At 62.3% G+C, this 18,799-nt stretch overlaps 2 protein-coding genes and 1 non-coding gene across 5 annotated transcripts; 2 read left to right on the forward strand and 1 right to left on the reverse strand.

Moving 5' to 3' along the window:
* Positions 1 to 5,876: 5,876 nt before the first annotated feature.
* Positions 5,877 to 8,440, forward strand: METTL26 (methyltransferase like 26). Of its 3 annotated transcripts, none has more exons than XR_002725700.2 (6): positions 6,590 to 6,879; positions 7,198 to 7,360; positions 7,531 to 7,590; positions 7,807 to 7,980; positions 8,073 to 8,151; positions 8,226 to 8,439. XR_002725700.2 is itself a non-coding variant. In XM_023189231.1 (6 exons), the coding sequence occupies exons 1-6, from the start codon at positions 6,683 to 6,685 to the stop codon at positions 8,271 to 8,273; spliced, it is 615 nt and encodes a 204-aa protein (XP_023044999.1). In that variant the 5' UTR covers positions 6,591 to 6,682; the 3' UTR covers positions 8,274 to 8,440. The 3 variants fall into 3 exon arrangements, 2 of the variants coding, with proteins under 2 accessions (XP_023045000.1, XP_023044999.1); XM_023189231.1 differs by having other exon boundaries at positions 6,591 to 6,879; positions 7,913 to 7,980; positions 8,226 to 8,440; XM_023189232.1 differs by lacking the exons at positions 7,198 to 7,360; positions 7,807 to 7,980 and having other exon boundaries at positions 5,877 to 6,879; positions 8,226 to 8,440.
* Positions 6,167 to 6,237, forward strand: TRNAG-CCC. The gene has a single exon. It is a non-coding gene; the product is annotated as a tRNA-Gly (tRNA).
* A 311-nt stretch (positions 8,441 to 8,751) lies between the features above and the next one.
* WFIKKN1 (WAP, follistatin/kazal, immunoglobulin, kunitz and netrin domain containing 1) lies at positions 8,752 to 18,454 on the reverse strand. The gene is made up of 4 exons (XM_026447551.2): positions 18,180 to 18,454; positions 16,313 to 16,984; positions 10,979 to 14,994; positions 8,752 to 10,288 (listed from the first exon to the last, which is right to left on the reverse strand). The coding sequence occupies exons 3-4, from the start codon at positions 11,147 to 11,149 to the stop codon at positions 8,813 to 8,815; spliced, it is 1,647 nt and encodes a 548-aa protein (XP_026303336.1). The 5' UTR covers positions 11,150 to 14,994; positions 16,313 to 16,984; positions 18,180 to 18,454; the 3' UTR covers positions 8,752 to 8,812.
* Positions 18,455 to 18,799: the final 345 nt, after the last annotated feature.

Here is an 18,799-nt window from a genome sequence, read left to right on the forward strand (position 1 = left end):
AAAATGCCGGGTGTGGTGGCACGCACCTATAATCCCAGCTACTCGGGAGGCCGAGACAGGAGAATCACTTGAACCTGGGAGGCGAAGGTTGCAGTGAGCCAAGATCACATCTCTGCACTCCAGCCTGGGTGACAGAGCAAGACTCTGTCTCTAAAGAAAAAAAGCCAGCGCCCTTCCTCAAAGGCTGGAATGTAACAAAAGCCCACCAAGAGTTGTGCCCAGTCCTCTCCTGGGCCTTGAAGCATGACAAGATAATGAAGGAATTCTCTTTTTCTTTTTTTTATTTTTTTGAGACGGAGTCTCGCTCTGTCACCCAGGCTGGAGTGCAGTGGTGCAATCTCAGCTCACTGCAAGCTTCCCCTCCCAGGTTCACGCCATTCTCCTGCCTCAGCCTCCCAGTAGCTGGAACTACAGGCGCCCGCCACCTCGCCTGGCTAATTTTTTGTATTTTTAGTAGAGACGGGGTTTCACCTTGTTAGCCAGGATGGTCTTGATCTCCTGACCTCGTGATCCGCCTGTCTCGGCCTCCCAAAGTGCTGGGATTACAGGCGTGAGCCACTGCGCGCCGCCAGGAATTCTTAATAGGACCCATTTAGGATTAAACAAGTTTACTGGGGGTCTGAAGAAACTCTCCAGGCCTCCACAGACAAGTTTATTGGGAGCCCGAAGGAACTCTCCAAACCTTCATGATTTAGCAGGAGACAAGATTAAGTCAGTTTACTGAGGTTCCAGTGGAAGGTCTTCAGAACTCAGACCTTAATTATAGATTAAAAGAAGTTAATCACTTGGCCGGGCGCGGTGGCTCACGCCTGCAATCCCAGCACTTTGGGAGGCCAAGGTGGGCGGATCACGAGGTCAGGAAATCGAGACTATCTTGGCTAACACAGTGAAACCCCGTCTCTGCCAAAAATAGTGAGCCGAGATCACGCCACTGCACTGCAGCCTGGGCGACAAGGCAAGACTCCGTCTCCAAAAAGAAAAAAAAAAGTTCATCACTTGTGTCTTTATTTTGTTTTTTATTTATTTATTTATTTATTTTTATTATACTTTAAGTTCTAGGGTACATGTGCATAACGTGCAGGTTTGTTACATATGTATACTTGTGCCGTGTTGGTGTGCTGCACCCATCAACTCGTCAGACTTGTGTCTTTAGATGAATGCATCCTTACACATAGACATACAGCTTGGAAGGTACATAACCTCTGGAAAACTGTAATTTGAGTTGGTCTGGCGGGAATTTCCAGGCCTTCTGCCTGTAACTGGTTGCAGAAATAAAAACCGTCTTCCTCCCCAGTTTCTCTGCATCTCGTTACTAGAGCACAAGAAACAGCAGCCCGACTCTCAGTTCGGTCCAGCAACAAGAGGAGACTCTGCCTGTGCCAGTGTCAGGGCCTGAGGTGTTCAGTGGCCCCCACATTCTCCAAGGAGAGGTCAGGGATGCTGTGGCTGAAATCGGAGCTGTGGCGGGTAGGTGGCGGGGCCCATCGTGCACCACATGGAGGGGTGAGGGGAGGCTCTTGGTGGTGGGGGTGTCAGCCCAAGGAGCCCCCACCCCATGCACTGGCCCTGCTTCTCTTCTCTTCTGGGAGCTCCAGGCTTACTGGGAAGCCCTCAGGGAAGCTTCTGACCCAGATGGCCCTTGGCCCTGCCCCCGTCCTCGGCATGGCTGAAGAGCTGAAGGAGAGAGGTTTCCATCCCCAGCTGCCTGCTCTGCAGGGCTGGGCCGGGCCTGTGGCCCTGAGAGGGCAGAGGAGCTGGCGAGCCACATTCAGGGAGGCCAGGCCTGGCGTGTGCCCTAGGAAGGAGTCCTCGCGGACTGCCTCTTTTCTGCCTTCTGCCCCCACCTTCCCCACTCCCCCAGTTCCCCTCCCCCCGCCGGCACCAGGCAGTGTGTCCTTCAAGGAAGGCCAGTGTGATCCCCCGTCATCTGTGCAGCCTGTGTCCTGCCCAGGCTTCTCCCCGTGGCCTTCAGCACAATCACTCACACAGCCAGGGAGGCAGGACAGGGTGCTGGGGCCCCTGTGGCCTGAGGGCACGTGCTCCTTCGGAAAACCTGGCAGCAAGGAGCAGCCGAGTTAGAGTGAGGGCGGTGCTGGGGAGGGAAGCTCCGTGTGGGGAAGGGCATAACCCGAGCTCACACAGGCTCCCGAGGGTGGCCCCCCACCCTCGGGGCCCACTGCAGGCGGCAAGGACAAGCTGGACTGGCCCAGAGCCCGGCAGCCCTAGCCTTTGCTTCAGCCAGGAGGCCCAAACATCCAGCCCCAACAATAGGCCACATCTGAGGTCAAAGCTTGGGTCCAGCAGCCCTCATAAGGGCCCCCTGGGAGGAGCAGTGGGCAAAAAGGGACGGGGGCAGGAGGAGAGGCCAGGGGTCCTCAGGGCAGCAGGGAGCCGGGGGAGCTGAAGAAGGCGGAACGCCAGATGGCGAGGGCTGGCAGCTGAAGTCCTTGGCACCTGCCCAGGGGTGGGCCGGTCTGCCGCAGAGGGGCCTTCCTGGCCCCACTTGACCTGAGGACCGCTGGCAGGGCTCCCATGCTTACGTGGCATCCATGGGGCCTGGACAGGGACGCGAGAGGTCAGGTCTGGACGTGCCCCCAGCTCAGCTGCAGGGGCCTGGGGCCAGTTGGAATTGGACAGGAGCCCTCGCCAGCCCGGCACAGGCTGTGGCTCCTGGTGAGGTCAGCGTCCCACCGTCCGGTCCTGCCTACCTTCCCCTGGATAGACACTGTCTTTGTTTGTGAAGCTCTCACAGAGGCCACGTTTTCGGTGGCAGGGGAGGGGGACAGGGCCTGGAGCAGGACAGCTGGATGGAAGGGGCCTCCCCCAGCATGCTGGGTCCTCACAGACCCCAATCATCCTAATAAAAAAGTACTTTTTTTCCTCTTGAAAAAGGTTCTAGTTATGATACTAAGATTTTATGTAAAATGTGAACAAAGGTCAGGTTTTCAGTCATCCTCAGTCGGTTTTCCACGTCTAAAACCCATACCCTGACCTACCCAGACTTGAAGACAGGTTCCTTCAAGGCTCTAGCTCAGGTTCTGCCGATGGAGGAGGCAACCACTGGCCCCCCCAGAAAAGGCTCTGGCTGGAGTCTGCCACTCAGTTTGTTTGGGACTGTTCAGCCTGTTCCCAGATCCAGTGGTGGCCCCCCAAAAATACATCCACCTGGAACATCAGAATGCAACCTTATTTGGAATGAATTTTTGCAAATATAATCAAGGCAAGGATTTTGAGATGCAATCATCTGGGGCCAGGCGTGGTGGCTCATGCCTGTAATCCCAGCACTTTGGGAGGCTGAGGTGGGCGGATCACCTGAGGTCAGGAGTTCGAGACCAGCCTGGCCAACACGGCGAAACTCGGTCTCTACTGAAAATACAAAAATTAGCTGGGCGTGGTGGCGTGCACCTGTAATCTCAGCTACTTGGGAGGCTGTGGCAGGAGAATTGCTTGAACCTGGGAAGCAGAGGTTGCAGTGAGCCGAAATTGTGCCACTGCACTCCAGCCTGGGCAACAGAGTGAGACTCTGTCTCAAAAAAATGTAAAAAAAAAAAAAATCATCTGGGATGAGGGTGGGCCCTAAATCCAATCACAGGTGCCCTTGCAAGACAAAGGAGAGGGAGATTTGGGCACAGAAACAGAGAGGAGGAGGCTGCATAAAGACTGGAAGATTGGAGTGACGTGGTCACAAGCCCAGGATCACCTGGGGCCACCAGATGCTAGAAGAGGCAGGAAGGACTTTCTTGCAGGGCCTCTGGAGGGAGCTGACACCTGTGTCTTGCGCTTCTGGTCTCCAGAACGATGAGGAAATAAGTCACCAAGCTCTGGGGTAATTTTCTACGGCAACCACCAAAACTCAGACACCAAGGAAAGTGGTGGGGGGTATGGAGACGGAAGGGGGCTGCAGAGGGCTTAGGAAGGACGCTCAGGACCCCAGGGTGGGGTCCAGAGAATGGGGCACATGGCACTGGACCCCAGGAGAGGAGGTGGACCCTGCTGTTGGACCTGAATGCCATGGGCCTGGATTCCCAGGATAGCCTCTGAGGGTGTGAGGACAGGTGTGGGTGTGAGCCCTCCAGGCCCTCTGTGGCAGAGGAGGCTGAGGAGCTAAGGCGCAACAGGATTTGCCCCTCCTTAGGCATCCCCGAGCACCTCCTGTAAGCCAGACCCCAAGACGGATGGGGCAGGCAGACTCCTGGAGCGGGAGGTGCAGCAAGGGGTCCTATCCTTCCCAGGAGGATGTGTTCAGGGACTGGGCGTGAGCATCAAGGCCAAGGCCAGCAGGTGCTGCTGTGTGGGCAGGACCGGGACTCCATGTCCCTCCCAGGGTGGAATCCAGAACCCGGGGTGCTCGCGACATTGGTATTTTATCGCACAGATAAACACACTGGGAAGGGTGGCCTGTGTCACAGTCCCTTCCACCCGGTGAAAGGTAGATTCTTCAAGAGGGGCTTTGGGGAGCCAAATTCAGTCTCAGGAGAGGCTGAGCGATAACCCAGCTTCTACAGCTTTGACCTCGGCTACCCAAGGGGGGACACCACCAGGAGTGGTAGGTACTGGGGGATCCTTCCAGGGACCCATGTTTGGCATCCCGTGGGGATCCCAGACCCCCGCCAGCCACTGACACGCGTCCACGACTTCCCAGAGAGTGTGTGCATGTGCTCACATGTGGCCGCTGCAGCAAACACCTCCACTCAGACATCCAGTCTGGCTGCTGCCCTCCCAGGCTGTGAGCTCGAGGGGTGCCGAGGGCAGGTGTGGCCTACCCAGCATGCATCCCCAAGTTATGAGCGTGCAGGCGAGCACCAGCCTGAGGTCAGGCAACACTAAACCTGCCATGCGCTGGGCATTGTGGGCAGCTCCTGAACACTGCTCCATTCAAGGGGAGAAGCAGGGAGGCCCAAAGAGACTGATCTCGGGCTCCTCTTCCCTGTGCCTAGGGAAGCACAGGTGAAAGAAACCTGGGTGAGGAGAGGTGCCTGGACCCCAGGAGAAGCCCTGGTCATCACAGGTCCCTCCTCCTGGGGCTCCCCTCGAGGTGGAGGTTGGGGGCAGGGTGCACGTTGAAGGAGGCACAGGGAAAGTCCTCAGCCCACAAAAGGAGAGATGGAGGCGGCCAGTCAAGCAAGGAAAGAATGGGCTTGGGCTGAAGAGCCTGCTGCAGGGTCTGTCCGGTCACTACCACGGCGGACACCACCATCCCCTGGCAGGGCTGTCCCTGACCCCCGACTCCCCTGAGCCCCCCATGGCCCACGTTCCCAGTCCCAGACTGGCAGACTGTAAGCCACTCTCCTGCCCTGAGCCACGTGACTGGCCCTCCCTGGTTTGCCCCTTCCAACGTCCTCGCCCTGGCTAGAGCAATGTCGGATATGGAGTTCCCATTGGTGAAAAATGGCCCAACAAAGGCGCTAAGACAGTCCTGACTGCAGAGTCAGGCGCTGGGCACTTTCTGGAGCAGGCCCGGCTCTGAGGCTGGGACCCCAACCCTTGGGCGCACACAAATCGCGGCCTGTGACTTGATTTCGGGGGTCACCGACAGACCCTTCACACTATCCGTGAGCCCCAGCAGATGCTGTTATCCCAGAGTCACAGAGAAACCCTGGGGCATCATTGGTGCCCCTCCCGCAGGCCCCCCAGTTCCTGCAGGATGGGACCGCCCGCCCCGCCCTCTGCCGCCCCTGTCGCCCCTGCCGCCCCCTCCCCGCTCTGGCCCCGCCCCAACCCGCCCCTCCACACTCATGTCCCGCCCACCCTCCCTAGCCCCGCCTCCTCTCTCGGACCCGCCCCGGTGTGGCCCCGCCCCTCCGGCAACCCCGCCCAAAACTCTTCCCAACAGGGGCCCCAGCCCTGGCCAGCCCTCTCCCCGCCCCGCCCTCTCCCCAGCCCCGCCCCGACAGGGCCCCGCCCCCATCGACTCAGGAAGGCCAACGGTTTCCATGGCTCAGGCCCGAATCGAGACTGTCCTCCAGCCCGCGTACCTCACGCCCGCTCCTTCCCCTCGGGCGCTGGGGGGCACCGCGAGACTCCCACTGTCGCAGCCTCGCCAGCTGGGTCCTCCTAGGCAACCTCCAGCTCTCTTGCGCGGAGCCCGGCTCCAGGGGCGGCGCGTGCGCAGAGGGCTTCCCGCGTCACAGTCTCTTGGGTACACGGGCGGCCGCTGCAAGGGACGGCGCCGCTGGTGTAGTGGTATCATGCAAGATTCCCATTCTTGCGACCCGGGTTCGATTCCCGGGCGGCGCAGCTCATTTTCTTTTTTCCCACTTGAACAATGAACTCTCGCTAACGCCAGAGATTTATAAAGGAAAGAAAATCGGAAACCAAGGGAAGGCGCCCAGTCTGGCGCAGCGCTGACACATTTCGGAGAGTGACAGGTGCCGTGAAAACCGTGGACGGCTATGGGCGACAGGGTCCCTGAGCTGAGGCGCCTGTAAACCAGCAAGTCAAGCTCGCCGTCCAGTCCTCTGCCCGGGGCCGCCACCCACCGCCGAGCCGCACCCCACCGTGCCTCTGGCGGCTGCGGGTGCTTTCACGAGAGGCGCGCGTGCTCCTGGGAGTTGTAGTTTATCAACTCCCGACACGCCCCGCGGCATCTGGACTACAGCTCCCGACGTGCCCCGCGGGAGCCCGGCCACCGCCCCCGACGCGACCAGTGCAGTGTCTGCAGCTGGGAGGGGTTGCGGCCGCGATGCTGGTGGCAGCGGCTGCGGAGCGGAACAAGGAGCCAATCCTGCACGTGCTACGGCAGTACCTGGACCCCACCCAGCGCGGCGTCCGCGTACTCGAGGTGGCCTCGGGCTCCGGCCAGCACGCGGTGCACTTCGCGCGGGCCTTCCCCCTGGCCGAGTGGCAGCCGTCGGACGTGGACCAGCGCTGCCTGGACAGGTGCGGCCCCCGGGGCGGCCACTCCGATCGGTGCGGCCGGCCGGAGCCTCAAGAGCTCATGCCCCGCAGCCCCGGAGGAAAAAGATGCGGCGCGGGCTCTGAGGGTGCGGGGTGGGAGCTGGGGGTGCCCCCGGGGCAGGCCCCAGATGTGTGGCCCCCGCGGCTGCGGAAGTGGGTGGGCCTCGAGGTCCCCTTTCCCAGCTGTTGTGGCCTCCGCTCCGCAACGTGCCCCCCAGCCTTCCCTTAGAAAGTCTGTGGGGGCGTCGGAAAGGCGGTTGCGCAGGACTCGGCCTCCACCCAAGCCTTCCCCTCCTGCAGCATCGCGGCCACCACGCAAGCCCAGGGTCTGACCAACGTGAAGGCCCCGCTGCACCTGGACGTGACGTGGGGCTGGGAGCACTGGGGCGGGATCCTGCCGCAGTCGCTGGACCTGTTGCTCTGCATCAACATGACCCACATCAGCCCCCTGTGCTGCACGGAGGTCTGTGGGGGGCCCAGCAAGGGGGTCTGCCCTGGCGCCCCTCACCCTGCATGGGGGCAGCCAGCATGCCAGATTTGCCCCTACCACAGTCAGGGTGAGGGTCTCCGGCCTCAGGCCTTGGGTTCTTTTGGGGGCAGCGCCTCACTGCCTTCCTGTTCTCTACTCCCCAGGGGCTCTTCAGAGCAGCAGGACACCTGCTCAAACCCAGAGCCCTGCTCATCGCCTATGGGGTGAGTGGGCCTGTCCAGGGTGGGCCTCCCGCTCGAAGTCCTAGCTGCTTTCTCCTGCCCTACTCAGAGTCCTCCCTCCTTGGCTCCCTGCCCCTGCTCAGCCACCAGCACGGCCTCCCCTCCACTTCCACTCTGCACCCCTCCCCGGGTCACCTGCCAGCCTCCCTACCTGCTTGCCCACCAGCCTGGCCTTGGCTGACTCCCTCTTGGGGACAGGGTGGGGGTGCCCGTTTCATTCTCTGGACCCCAGCCTGCAAGTCTGTCCCGGCCTCTCTGGGAAATAGCAACCTGGGTCCAGTGGGCTGTGTCCCCATCCCCGCAGCCCTATGCCATCAACGGGAAGATCTCTCCCCAGAGCAACGTGGACTTTGACCTAATGCTCAGATGCAGGTCAGAGCTAGTGGCAGGGGGTCTGGCTCAGGTGGCAGGTGGCTTGGGTGGCACCCCCCCAGGCCACAACTCCATCTCCCCCCGCTCTGCAGGAACCCAGAATGGGGCCTTCGGGACACAGCCCTTCTGGAGGACCTGGGACAGGCCAGTGGCCTGCTCCTGGAGAGGATGGTAGGTTGGGGAGCTGGGGCCCAGGCAGCCTCTCTAGGGGTTGAGGGCCATCCTCTAGTAAAGCGTTTCTCCAGGTGGACATGCCAGCCAACAACAAGTGCCTGATCTTCCGGAAGAACTAAGCCCCTCCTTCATCCCACACACCTGCATCCCTGCCGGAGGCTCTGTGGGGCACAAACCCTGCCTCCCTAGGTTGGGCCTTGTGGACAACAGCCCTACCCAGTCTGCACTCTCAGCCGGTGGCTGAAAGTCCCAGCCTGCTCAGAATAAAGCATCTCCTGCTGCCGGCTTGCTGGTGTCTGCCCCACCTCCTCCTAGGAGCACCCTGTGAGGGTGGGTGGGAGACGGGGTCTCTTATGGGGTCAAAGGCTTGGGACGTCCTAGTCCTTGCTGCTGGAGCTTGGGCAGCAGGAGTGGGGCCAGGACAGCTGCTGAGGCAGGAAGGAGCTGGTGGGGGATGCAGGGGTGGACTGGCGCTCCCTGGTGACCTTGTACCAAAGCCCAAGCCCCAGTGGGTGGCAAGGCCCCAGCAGAAACTGGCTGGGGATGGGGCGCCTGGAAGGGTGAGGGTCGTCTGACCAGCAGCAGCAAGCCAGGAGGTCTGGGGCACAGGGAGCGCGTTTATTCAGCAAGACGGGGCGGCGCAGGCCCCTCGTCGGGGCTAGTCCTGGAAGCGGTTGAGCAGCTCGCAGGCCTGCTTCTCCAGCAGCTCCAAGATTTTCTTGACGCGCTTCTCGCTGGCGGCGCGGACATAGCTGCTGGCGTCCAGCACGGCCACACCATCGCGCACCTCGCCCATGATGACCAGCGGCCCGTCGCCCGCCGTCATGTTGGGGCAGGGGCAGGCCCAGTCCATGCCACTCAGCGTCACCTCTAGGTACTTGGTGCCCAAGAACTTGAGGCCCATCTTGTCATCCTTGAGCACATCCTCGAGCGCCACGCGGGCGATGCCACCGGCAGCCTCGGGCTCCTCCAGCACCTCCGTGAGCCGGCCCACGATGGCGAAGTCGCTGCGGCACAGGCTCGGCGCCAGCTTGCTCCGGAGGCGGCAGGCGCGGCAGGGTGGCGTGCGGGGCACAGGGCAGGCATCCTCGCAGCTCTCACGGCTGTGGAAGTTGTTGCCGTTGCCCTCGCAGCCACCGTACACGAAGGGATGGCACTGCTGCAGCAGCGGGCTGTAGGCCCAGCGCGGCTCCCAGCCTTGGCAGGGGCCTTGCACGGCAGGCAGCACGCAGGCGTCACCGGGGCCACGGGCACAGGCCTGCTGGCATGCCTCGTAGGTCTCGAAGCCCCGAGCCGCCCCGTCACAGCCATGGGCCGGGAAGGTCATGCAGCCACCCCGCTGTGGGTCAAAGTGCCAGAGGACAAGGTGTGGGGAGGTGGGGCCCGTGCAGGCCTGCACATCCGGCAGGCACTCGGCCGGGGCTGGGATGCTGGGGACTCTGTCCCTGGCCGGCTCTCGCTGGACCACGGAGAGTGGGAAGTCAGCCCGCAGCAGGCCAGCCGCATTGCGCGCGGTGCAGGTGTACAGGCCGGCATCTTCGAGCCGCGCGTTGTAGAGCACCAGCTGCCCGATGCTGGTGACCACCACGTTGCCGTACATCTGATCAGGGCGCATGATCAGGTTCTCCCGCTGGTGACTCTGCTTCTCCCAGGTCACGGCAGGTGGCGGGCGGCCGCTGACGTCGCAGTGGAGGCTGGCCGTACCCCCCACCTGCACCGCCTGTGGGGAGGGGCTGCTGTACAGGGCAGGAGGCACTGGCGCGGCTCCGGGTGTGGGGCGGGCAGTGGTCTCCGGTGGACCCGGGCTGCTGAGCGGCCAGCTGAGCACGTGTTTGCAGGGCACGATGTGGAGGTGCAGGCCCCGCAGGCAGGCCTCCGCGTCCATGTAGCAGCGGTTGTAATAGGTGAGGCCGTCCGAGGCGCAGGTGAAGCTGGGCTCCTTCTCACAGCGGTCACGGCAGCGGCACACAGGCTGCCCGTCCCAGATGTCGCAGTCGGAGCCCTGCTGTGGGCATGCGAAGCCCTCGCAGGAGGCTGCTGTTGTGGGTGCGGCTGGGCTGTCGGGGAAGCGTGCTGCCACGCAGCTCTGCAGTCCACACACGTTGGTGCAGCACTTCTCAGCAGTTGCACAGTCCTGGGGATGGGGAACACTTAGGTGGGAGTCCCGATGCCCCCCCGCCCTGGGGGCTCTGGCCAGGCCCCTGCATAGGGAAGCTCAGGTGGGGTAGCAGGGAGCCCCCTGCTCTGTGGCCACCAGGGCCGCCTCCCCAGGGACTCAGTGTCCTTTCCGTCCCCTGTGGGAAGCCACGGTGCCAGAGGTGCCAGAGGTGCCACCTGGCTTCACCTTCCAGAATCCTCACACCCCCATGCAAGTTCCATTATTCTTGGCACATTGTACAGGACGAGGAAACTAAGGCCCAAGGAGGGCGTACAGTGCTCAGGGCCACCCAGCAGGTGGTGCAAGCCAGGACAAAGGCTGAACATTGGCTGCAGCACCCCCGTCCCCGTCTACACTGGTCCCAGGTGAAAGGACAGGGTGGGAGGAGAGGATGGAAGGAGAGGCATTAACGGGGTGGGGCGCGATCGCCAGTGGATGATGGTGTCCAGGGTAGGGGGGAGGCACATAGGGAGCACGAGAGCTGGAGTGGGAGGGCTCTTACTCTTAAATGAGGGCAACGATGGGGGTGTCTCTGGGCCCCTCAAGGGGCCCAGACCCAGACACCAGCAGAAGTCTGGGGAGCCCGGGCAGAACGCGGCACCTCCAGCAGGGTCTTGCCCAGGTTGGCTGCCCCAAGCCCCGGGACCCCAGCCCGACCACACTCACCTGGTCCCCGCTACACTCACGCTCACAGGTGCTCTGGGCGTCCACCCACAGGTTGGGGCTGAGCTGGTTGGGGCACACGCCCGGGTGGCTCCCCGGCCCTGGCAGCAAGCCGGCCCCCGAGGTCAGCCGGAGGAGGAGCAGGAGCGGCAGGAGTAGCCGTGGGGCGGGCATGGGGGCCGCCGAGCCAGGGGGCCGGGGGGTGTGGCCACCAGCCCCTCTTCGGGCTCCGCCGAGCCCAGCTTCCTGCAGGCATCCACCCTCCGGGCCTGTGGTTGGCGCCCCCACCCAAACCCCGGGGCTCCCGTTCGCCCCTGAGGCCAAAGCTTGCAGCAGATGCTTGTCCTGACGCCCCTGCTGGGTGGGTTACGCGGTCCCCAAGTTCTCAGAGGCCGTCTGTGTGACGCTGGTTCCTCTCCAGCTTCAGCCTGGCCCCTCTGTCTGAACCGTGCGGGGCTCCCCAGCCCTGGTCAGCACAGGGCAGAGGGGAGGAGGTTGGGGAGGGGCCAGAGGCCCAGGAGCACAGAGCCACTAGCCATGAGGGTCACCGGGGGCGGGGGAGGCCTGGATCTGGCTGGAGAGGGGGAGGGGAGGGGACCCTGTAACCCGAACCCCTTCCTCCACCCCTGGGCTGAGATCAGTCTCCTTGACGACCCTCAGGAGGGTGGGGGCAGGGCCAGCAGATCCCAGCTTTTGTCCCTGACGCCCTCTGGACCCCAGGCTCCCATGCTGTGGGGTGGCAGGCACAGGCCCTCCCCGCGGAGTGTGGCTGACCACAGCCTGGGTCCCCCAGGTCAGGTCCAGTCTGGCAACGGTCACGTGTGTCAGGGTCGGGCTGAGGGCTTCACTCTGCTCCTTTGAGGTTCCTTCCCGTTCCACGGCTGTTGTGGGGGCACAGGGGCCTGCAGGATGCCCAGCACAGCCCAGTCTTCTCTGCTCTGCTGCCCCTGGTGGGGTGGGGCCCAACCTGGCAGGACTGCATTCCCATCCCTGAAACCAGGCTGCGGGCTTGGGGCTCAGGCCCATCCCCAAGGCGGGGCAGGTGCAGCAGGAAGAGGCCTGTGGCCGCCCACAAACGTAAGAACAGCCCCACACGCTGACGCCGGAGCCTCGGCCCACGCACTGCGCAGCCCTGGACGCGGCTCTGCGTGGATGGCGCCGCCTGAGGGAAGGCCAAGTGCAAGGGCGTCTGCAGCTGGAGAAAGCAAGTGTCCTGGAGCACCAGAGCCTTGCCCTGCCCCAGCCCCCCCACCCCGTCAGCGGGGCACACACCCCCGGGCTGGCTCCTCCTCGTCAGGGAGGGCAGGGGGCTGGCCTGGCTGGTGCAGGACAAAGGGCTGCTTGGAATCTACCTTTCCGAACCCTCTGTGGGTCCAGAAGTCTGGGGCCTCCGGGAGTGTCCCCCTGACCTTGTGTCTGACCTCTGACCTGGGAGGCAGGGTAACAGGAGCATGGTCTGGTCAGAATGAGACCCAGAGATGCCTCCAGGCGCCACAGTCCCTGCTCTACAAGGGGACGGGGGTGGGGTAGCTAGGCCTGACCCAGCTGCAGGCGGCTGGGCTGGAGCTGCCAGGGAGGGGCCTAAGGCCCGGATGAGCCCACGAAACAGCAAAGGTAGGCACCTGAGCCTGAAGCTGTGGTCCCTGTACCAACTGGAGTGCCCCGTTCCAGCTTGCACACCTCCGGGCTGTCCACATACCCCTGGGCCAGGCATGGCAGGCACCCCAGATTGGCCAGAGTGCAGGCTGCTCTCTGCTGAGGGGGCTGACTGGAGGGCCTGGCCCTCTGGGGTCCTGCTACTGGTGGGGACAATCCACCCAGGCCATCTGCTGCCATGGGCCGTGGGCTGTGAGCGAGGGCTTGGTACAGCCCAGCTGGGATCCCGTCCACCAGGAAGCGGAGAATGGCCGTGACCAGGCCCAGCCGCAGCCCTCACGTTTTCTTGAGGTGAACCCAGCTAACTGCCGCAGGTCGGCCTGGTCAGCGCAGGCGACAGCAGGCAAAACAAAGGCCAGAGGTCAGTGCCTGGTACAAAGCAGCACTGGCCCCTGGCACGGGGCACCACCACTGCCAGACCCACCCCACCAGACACAGCAAAACGTGGGGACCACAGCCGAATTCCATTTACTGTACAAAGAACGGTTCCGAAAGAACCAGGAATGGTGGAGTGTCTAACAGCAGTGCGGGTAGTGTTGATGCCGTGAATGTAGGACCATGTAGGTCCTCAAAGTCTGTGTGGTTTGTTCATAATCCCAAACAAGGGTCCTGCTGGCAGCAACAGGACAGGTGGGGCCAGGACAGGGAGGCTGGAGCAGGAGGCCAGTGTCTTTGGGGACTGTGGCAGGGCCCCCTGGCCGGGGTTCCCTTACTCATCTGGCAGCTCATGCAGGCTACGGCCCTCATCTCCTGGGAATGGGCCATGGGGCGAGTCCAGTGGTGCCCAGTAGCACCGTCCGTGGGACCACCTTGGGAAGCTTGCGCCGTGGAGTCCACCACGGGGGTCCTGGGTCCCGGGAGGGCTCCTTCTGCGTGCTGGCCATGCCGTGCTGTGTGGCCCGAGGGCAGGAGGTAGAGGTGAGCACCAGTGCTGTGGGCAGGCTCAGGCAACTGCTACCCTGCAGAGGGGCTGCTGGGGCAGGCGTGGGCAGAAGCACTGGGTGGAGGAGCGGCCAATGGCTTCAGGAGAGAGGTGGCCGGCCCTGCGTCCCTGGGGCTCGGCACGAGTGCCGGGCTGGTGGGCCTTCGAGGAGAGGCCTAGCCTCCCGAGGTCCCCAGGTGGACGTGGACGTGGATGAGGTGGTTCCAGGCATGTCCCTAAGAAGGTCAGGATGGTTCTGACGCCGTGCGACCTCACAGGAGAGCTGCAGCTGTGGGGACCCCAGGGCCAGCGACAGAAGCTGCCGAGAACAGGAGGTTGCACGCAGGTGCCCGGGGCCCAGATGCCACCGCCCATCGAATATTCATAAGTCTACAGATAGCTCTGCACTCTCCAGGGTGGGAGATGATGATCTGAGTTTTGAGTGGTCAGTGAGAACATCACAGCAGGAAAGTTCTCAGTCCCACGTGGGGAGGGATTTGGGGAACAACAAAAGTGTGGGCTCCCAGGCGCACCTCCTTTCTCCTCTCTCCTAAGTGCTGCTTGGGCTCTGACCACAGGACCACACCCTCCACCCACTGCCAGCACAGTGACCACTGAGGCCACCCGAGCTTCCAGGGGAAGCACCGGCCCCGTCTGCTCCCCCCGGCCTCTGGGCAGCCCTGCCACTTGCAGCGCACGGATTCACAGGACGCTCTGACCATCGCTGCTGCGAATCCCCTTCCCGAGGCGTCCCAAGTGCGCCCCCACAGCTGGCGTGGCCACGCAGTCACCAGCACACCACGGGACCACACCCAGGCTTCCCTGAAGGCCCCTTAAAATATACAAAAAAGGTGAAGTGTTCTCTATATAAATAAGAAAGGCGAGCCAGGCTCCCCGCCGGTCGAGCTCAGGCAGCTGGGGAGGTCCGGCTTGTCTCAGACCAAGAAGCACCAGCAGCCCAGCCGCGCCCCTCCTCCCGCCTGCTGCACGTGCTCTGTGCATGCTGCTCCTCGCACCCGGCTCCGCTGTGAGGAAAGCCCAGTGCTTCGGAGGCAGCTGTGTGGCCAGTCTCCACGCAGGTGGCACTGGCCCGGCATCCAGCCAGAAGTGTCCAGCTCGAGCCCTCCCGGCATCTGCACAGGCGGCTCTGCCTGTCCCTGCTAGGAGATCTTGCAGTTACTCCGCGAGCAGTTCTGGGGGGGGCTCTGGGGCGGGCGGATGGACTTGGACCTCTTGAGGCTGTTGCCCTTGCTGCCGCCGCCCCCGGCCCCGCTGGCCAGGGAGTAGGAGCGGCCGTGCATCATGACCGCGTTCATGCCGTTGGCCATCGAGAACGACTTGAGGTGGCTCTTGATGGTGACGGGCAGTGGAAGCTTGTCGATGAGGTGCACGGGGGTGCAGGAAACGATGGCCCGGCAGCAGAGGTCCTGCAGGCTGAACACTGCAGGGCAGAGGGGGTGTCAGACCACGGGGCTGTGGGGAGGCCCTGCACACACAGGGAGACCCGAGGTGCCCAAGAGAAGCCTGGCGGGGTCTCCACACTCCTAGTGGTGTCCCCCGGACTGGGATCCCGGAGGACCTGGATGCCCAAACTTCTCTGCTCAGCACGGATGTGTCCACCGGCTTTTGCTCCCTAAAGCCAGGCACGCTGGGCAGTGCTGCTGCGGGGCTTCCCGAGGCCGCTCTGCCCAGCTCCTGGCCTGGACGCTGCAGGCCCGGTGTGAGGCCTGCGTGATCTGGCCCTTCGAGCCGACCTGCTCTGGAGCCTCTGCTGTATCTCTGGTTGGGTTTCAACTCAATCTAGCTTGGCTGTCACCAGCTCCAGTCTGCAGAGCTGGGGGGAGAGCTCCATGCGGGTGGGGGCTGGGTTGTGCTGGCCTGGGGGACAACTAGGCTCTTCATGGCTCCCTGTGCTTACTTTATGGCTTTTTTGGTTTTGTTTTGTTTCTAGACGGAGTCTTGCTGTGTCGCCCAGGCTCGAGCGCAGTGGCGCGATCTCCGCTCACCACAACCTCCGCCTCCTGGGTTCAAGCAATTCTCCTGCCTCAGCCTCCCGAGTGTCTGGGATTACAGGCGCCCAACACTGCGCTCAGTTAATTTTTGTATTTTTAGTAAAGACGGGGTTTCACCGTGTTGGCCAGGCTGGTCTCGAACTCCTCACTTCAGGTGATCCACCTGCCATGGCCTCCCAAAGTGCTGGGATTATAGGCATGAGCCACCACGCCCGGCCCGTGCTTCCTCTTAAGAAGGACAGTGACGCCGTCAGCCACCCTCTCTCTGTCCAGTAGTGAACCCTGCCGGGAGGCACCACAGAATCAACCGTACCTCCCTGAAGGGGCTCCACTGGGGCCTCTGATCAAGGACGTGGCCTCCCAGGAAGAGAAAATGAAACAACACAAAGCTGCGGGCATGGCTCCTGTGCCCCCGACAGCAGGATGCCAGCCCCGGAACCAGGGAAGGCGCGAGAACACACTGCCACACCAGCAATGCCGGGGACCCACCAGAATGGCAGAGTGCAGCTGCCACGGCGGCACCCGGAGGGAGGTCACCAGCTCCTCCTGTGCCCCCCGGTACTGCTGCCTCTCCCCCGAGGCTACTCTTACCAAGTGACTGGCCTGCCGCCGGCTGAGCCCCTACTGCACGTGGCCAAGGGACCTGCCTGAACCTCCCTCAGTGGTCCCCGGCCCCCCTCAGCCTCCACGCGATCAGGGCAGCCCGGGTTTGGGGACTGCAGGGCTGGCTGGCGCCCGCCCACGCACCTCGGTTGGGCCTCCAGATCTTCTCCATACCGTGCCGCATGAGCACGATGCGGGACAGCTCCGTGAAGGACTCAATGACGTTGAAGTTGCACAGGGGGCTGACCTCAAAGAAGGTCATGCAGTTCTTCTCTGCATACGCGCGGGCCTGCTCCGTCGGGACCTGCCGCTTGAAGGCCAGGTGCAGCCGGTTTCCAACCAAGATCCGGGGGACTCCGGGTGCATGCTGGGGGCACAGAACTCAGCAGAGGCACAAACGCAGGGCGCCACCCACCCACAGCCTCAGCAGGGCCCGCCCTCACTGTCTGGCCTATGACTGGGTGGGGGCCGTGGGAAGTCCAGGTGGGCAGAGCCCAGGGCTCAGGCCCCACACTGTCGGCCCTTCCAAGTGGCCCCGTAGTTCCTGGTCTTGCTGGGCTCCATGCCCGGCCGTTGCGTGCAGTGACCAGCATGCCCAGGTGTAGGCCGTGGGACAGTGCAGGGTGCAGAGCCAGGGTCACGGGAGGGGTGGCAGGCGGGAATCCAGAGCCTACCTGGGGCCCAGGCACCTCCATCCAGTCTGCCTTCCCCGGGAGGGCGCCCCGGACCCAGGCCTACCTCATCGATCTCCTTGATCCAGCGGTCGATGCCGTCAAAGGACCAGCGGTTGGTGATGTCATACACCAGAAGGATCCCCTGCAACAGAGACCTGGGGGTCACCAGGGGTCACCGACACGCAGGGCCAGCCCAGGCCCAGGGACACTCCGGTGCAGGGGTCTCGGTTCCCGGGCAGGGCCAAGGACGCTTAGTACTTGGCAGATGGGCACTGCCCTTCACACAGCTGGTGCAGCCCTGCCCCCCACCTCTGCCCTCACCCAGCAAGGACTGCAGCAGGAGGGTGGGTGCCTTCCATGGTGTCATAAATGCTGCCTCCCCTCCCTCCCCTGGAGCCATCAGCCTGTGGAAACTTCCTGGGCAGGCAGATGAGGGATCCTGGCAGCCGGGGGACGTGCAGCTGTGGAAGCAAGTGTCCTCTCGGCCAGTCCATCAGTGAACCCTCCTGGGGGACCCGGGACAGAGCTGAGTGGGGGCATTTCTGAGTTTTCCAACCTAAAACTTGCAGAACAGAATTCCAGTCCCTCCAGGACAGTTTCTGCGAAGCTCCCCCAGTCAGGCAGAGCAGGTTTTCCACGGGGACTTTCTGCCACATCCCTTAGAGACCAATCACTTGGAGCTCAGCTGTGGGCTGTTTCCACCTGCCCTAAATGTCTCGGCAGTGACAGTCATGGCTCTCCAGCAGCACCGGGGAGCACACTGCTCACACTCAGTGCCCCGCTGGGCGAAACGGTCACATCACAGGCCCATATCCCTCTACGCCCGCCGCCCCCCAACGTCCACTCCCACCCTATAATTCTGCAACCAGATCCAGCCAATGAGCTGGGATCCACCCGACTCCTAGGCTGACAAAACCTGCACTTAACCAAAGAGCCTTTCACACAAGGGGCTGAGGTTGCAGGAAGAGGGCACTGTCCATCTGAAAATTAGGGTTTTTAGAGCCTCTTAGAACCATCTTTTGATATCTGGAAGACTGAAGTGCAGCCCCAGGTCCTGTTGAGAACAAGACCGGAATGACTAAGCTCCTAGGGCGAAGGCCTTGCTCAGGACGGAGCGGCAGCTCAGGAAGGACACCTCTTGCTGAGGGAGGCCCTTCGAGGCCAGAGATGGCCAAGTCAGTCTGGTGGGTGATAAATGGTAAGATTCAGAATAAACAAATGCACACCCAGGGCTTAACCCTGGAGCTTGGGGCACAGGGACAGGGGCTGGCTCATTTGCTGCTGGGGGAGGGGGAGAGACTGGGGAGTGGGCCACCAACGCACGCAACACAGCCCACCCTCCTGCATGGCAGCCTCCCGCGTGGCAACCTCCGGCGTGGCAACCTCCTGTGTGGCAAGCCCATGACTCGGAAGTAACTGAGGATGTGTGTCACAGCAGCGCTGATAACAACAAACCAGACACAAATTAAATGTCCAGCCTCGGAGGACAGCCGAGTAAGCGGCGGTGAAATGTACTGTGCAGACGCTGAAAGCAGCAGCAGTGCATGTAGAAGCGTCCACACTGGCCAAGGAGAGACATGCAGCCCAGGTGAGGTGAGAACGCAGGTCCCAGCTCTGTTTTTTTTTTTTTTTTTTTTTTTTTTTTTTTTTTTTTTTTTTTTTTTGGGGTTCATGCAGTGGCACGATCATGGCTCACTGCAGCCTGATATTCTGAGCTTGGTCAATCCTCCTGCCTCAGCCTCCCGAGTGGCTGGGACTACAGGTGTGAGCCACCACGCCTGGCTAAGATTTTAAAAACATTTTTTAGAGATGGGGTTTTGCTATGTTGCCCAGGCTGGTCTTGAACCCCTGGCCTCAAGTGATCCTCCTGCCTCAACTTCCTAAAGTGCTGGGATCACAGGTGTGAGCCCCTGTGCCCAGCCCAGCGTGAGTTCTTTTTTTTTTTTTTTTTTTTTTT

The sequence above is a fragment of the Piliocolobus tephrosceles genome, chromosome 17 (assembly GCF_002776525.5).
Source record: "Piliocolobus tephrosceles isolate RC106 chromosome 17, ASM277652v3, whole genome shotgun sequence".
Taxonomy (NCBI): domain Eukaryota; kingdom Metazoa; phylum Chordata; class Mammalia; order Primates; family Cercopithecidae; genus Piliocolobus; species Piliocolobus tephrosceles.

What these genes read in the sequence shown, in the direction of transcription:
- METTL26 (XM_023189231.1), top strand. Translation starts at nt 6,683, where the DNA reads ATGCTGGTGGCAGCGGCTGCGGAGCGGAACAAGGAGCCAATCCTGCAC. An exon ending in GACCTAATGCTCAGATGCAG is followed by an intron (nt 7,981 to 8,072) that starts GTCAGAGCTAGT and finishes CCCGCTCTGCAG; the next exon opens with GAACCCAGAATGGGGCCTTC. An exon ending in GCCTGCTCCTGGAGAGGATG is followed by an intron (nt 8,152 to 8,225) that starts GTAGGTTGGGGA and finishes GCGTTTCTCCAG; the next exon opens with GTGGACATGCCAGCCAACAA.
- WFIKKN1 (XM_026447551.2), bottom strand. Translation starts at nt 11,149, where the DNA reads ATGCCCGCCCCACGGCTACTCCTGCCGCTCCTGCTCCTCCTCCGGCTG. An exon ending in GTGAGTGTAGCGGGGACCAG is followed by an intron (nt 10,289 to 10,978) that starts GTGAGTGTGGTC and finishes CCCCATCCCCAG; the next exon opens with GACTGTGCAACTGCTGAGAA.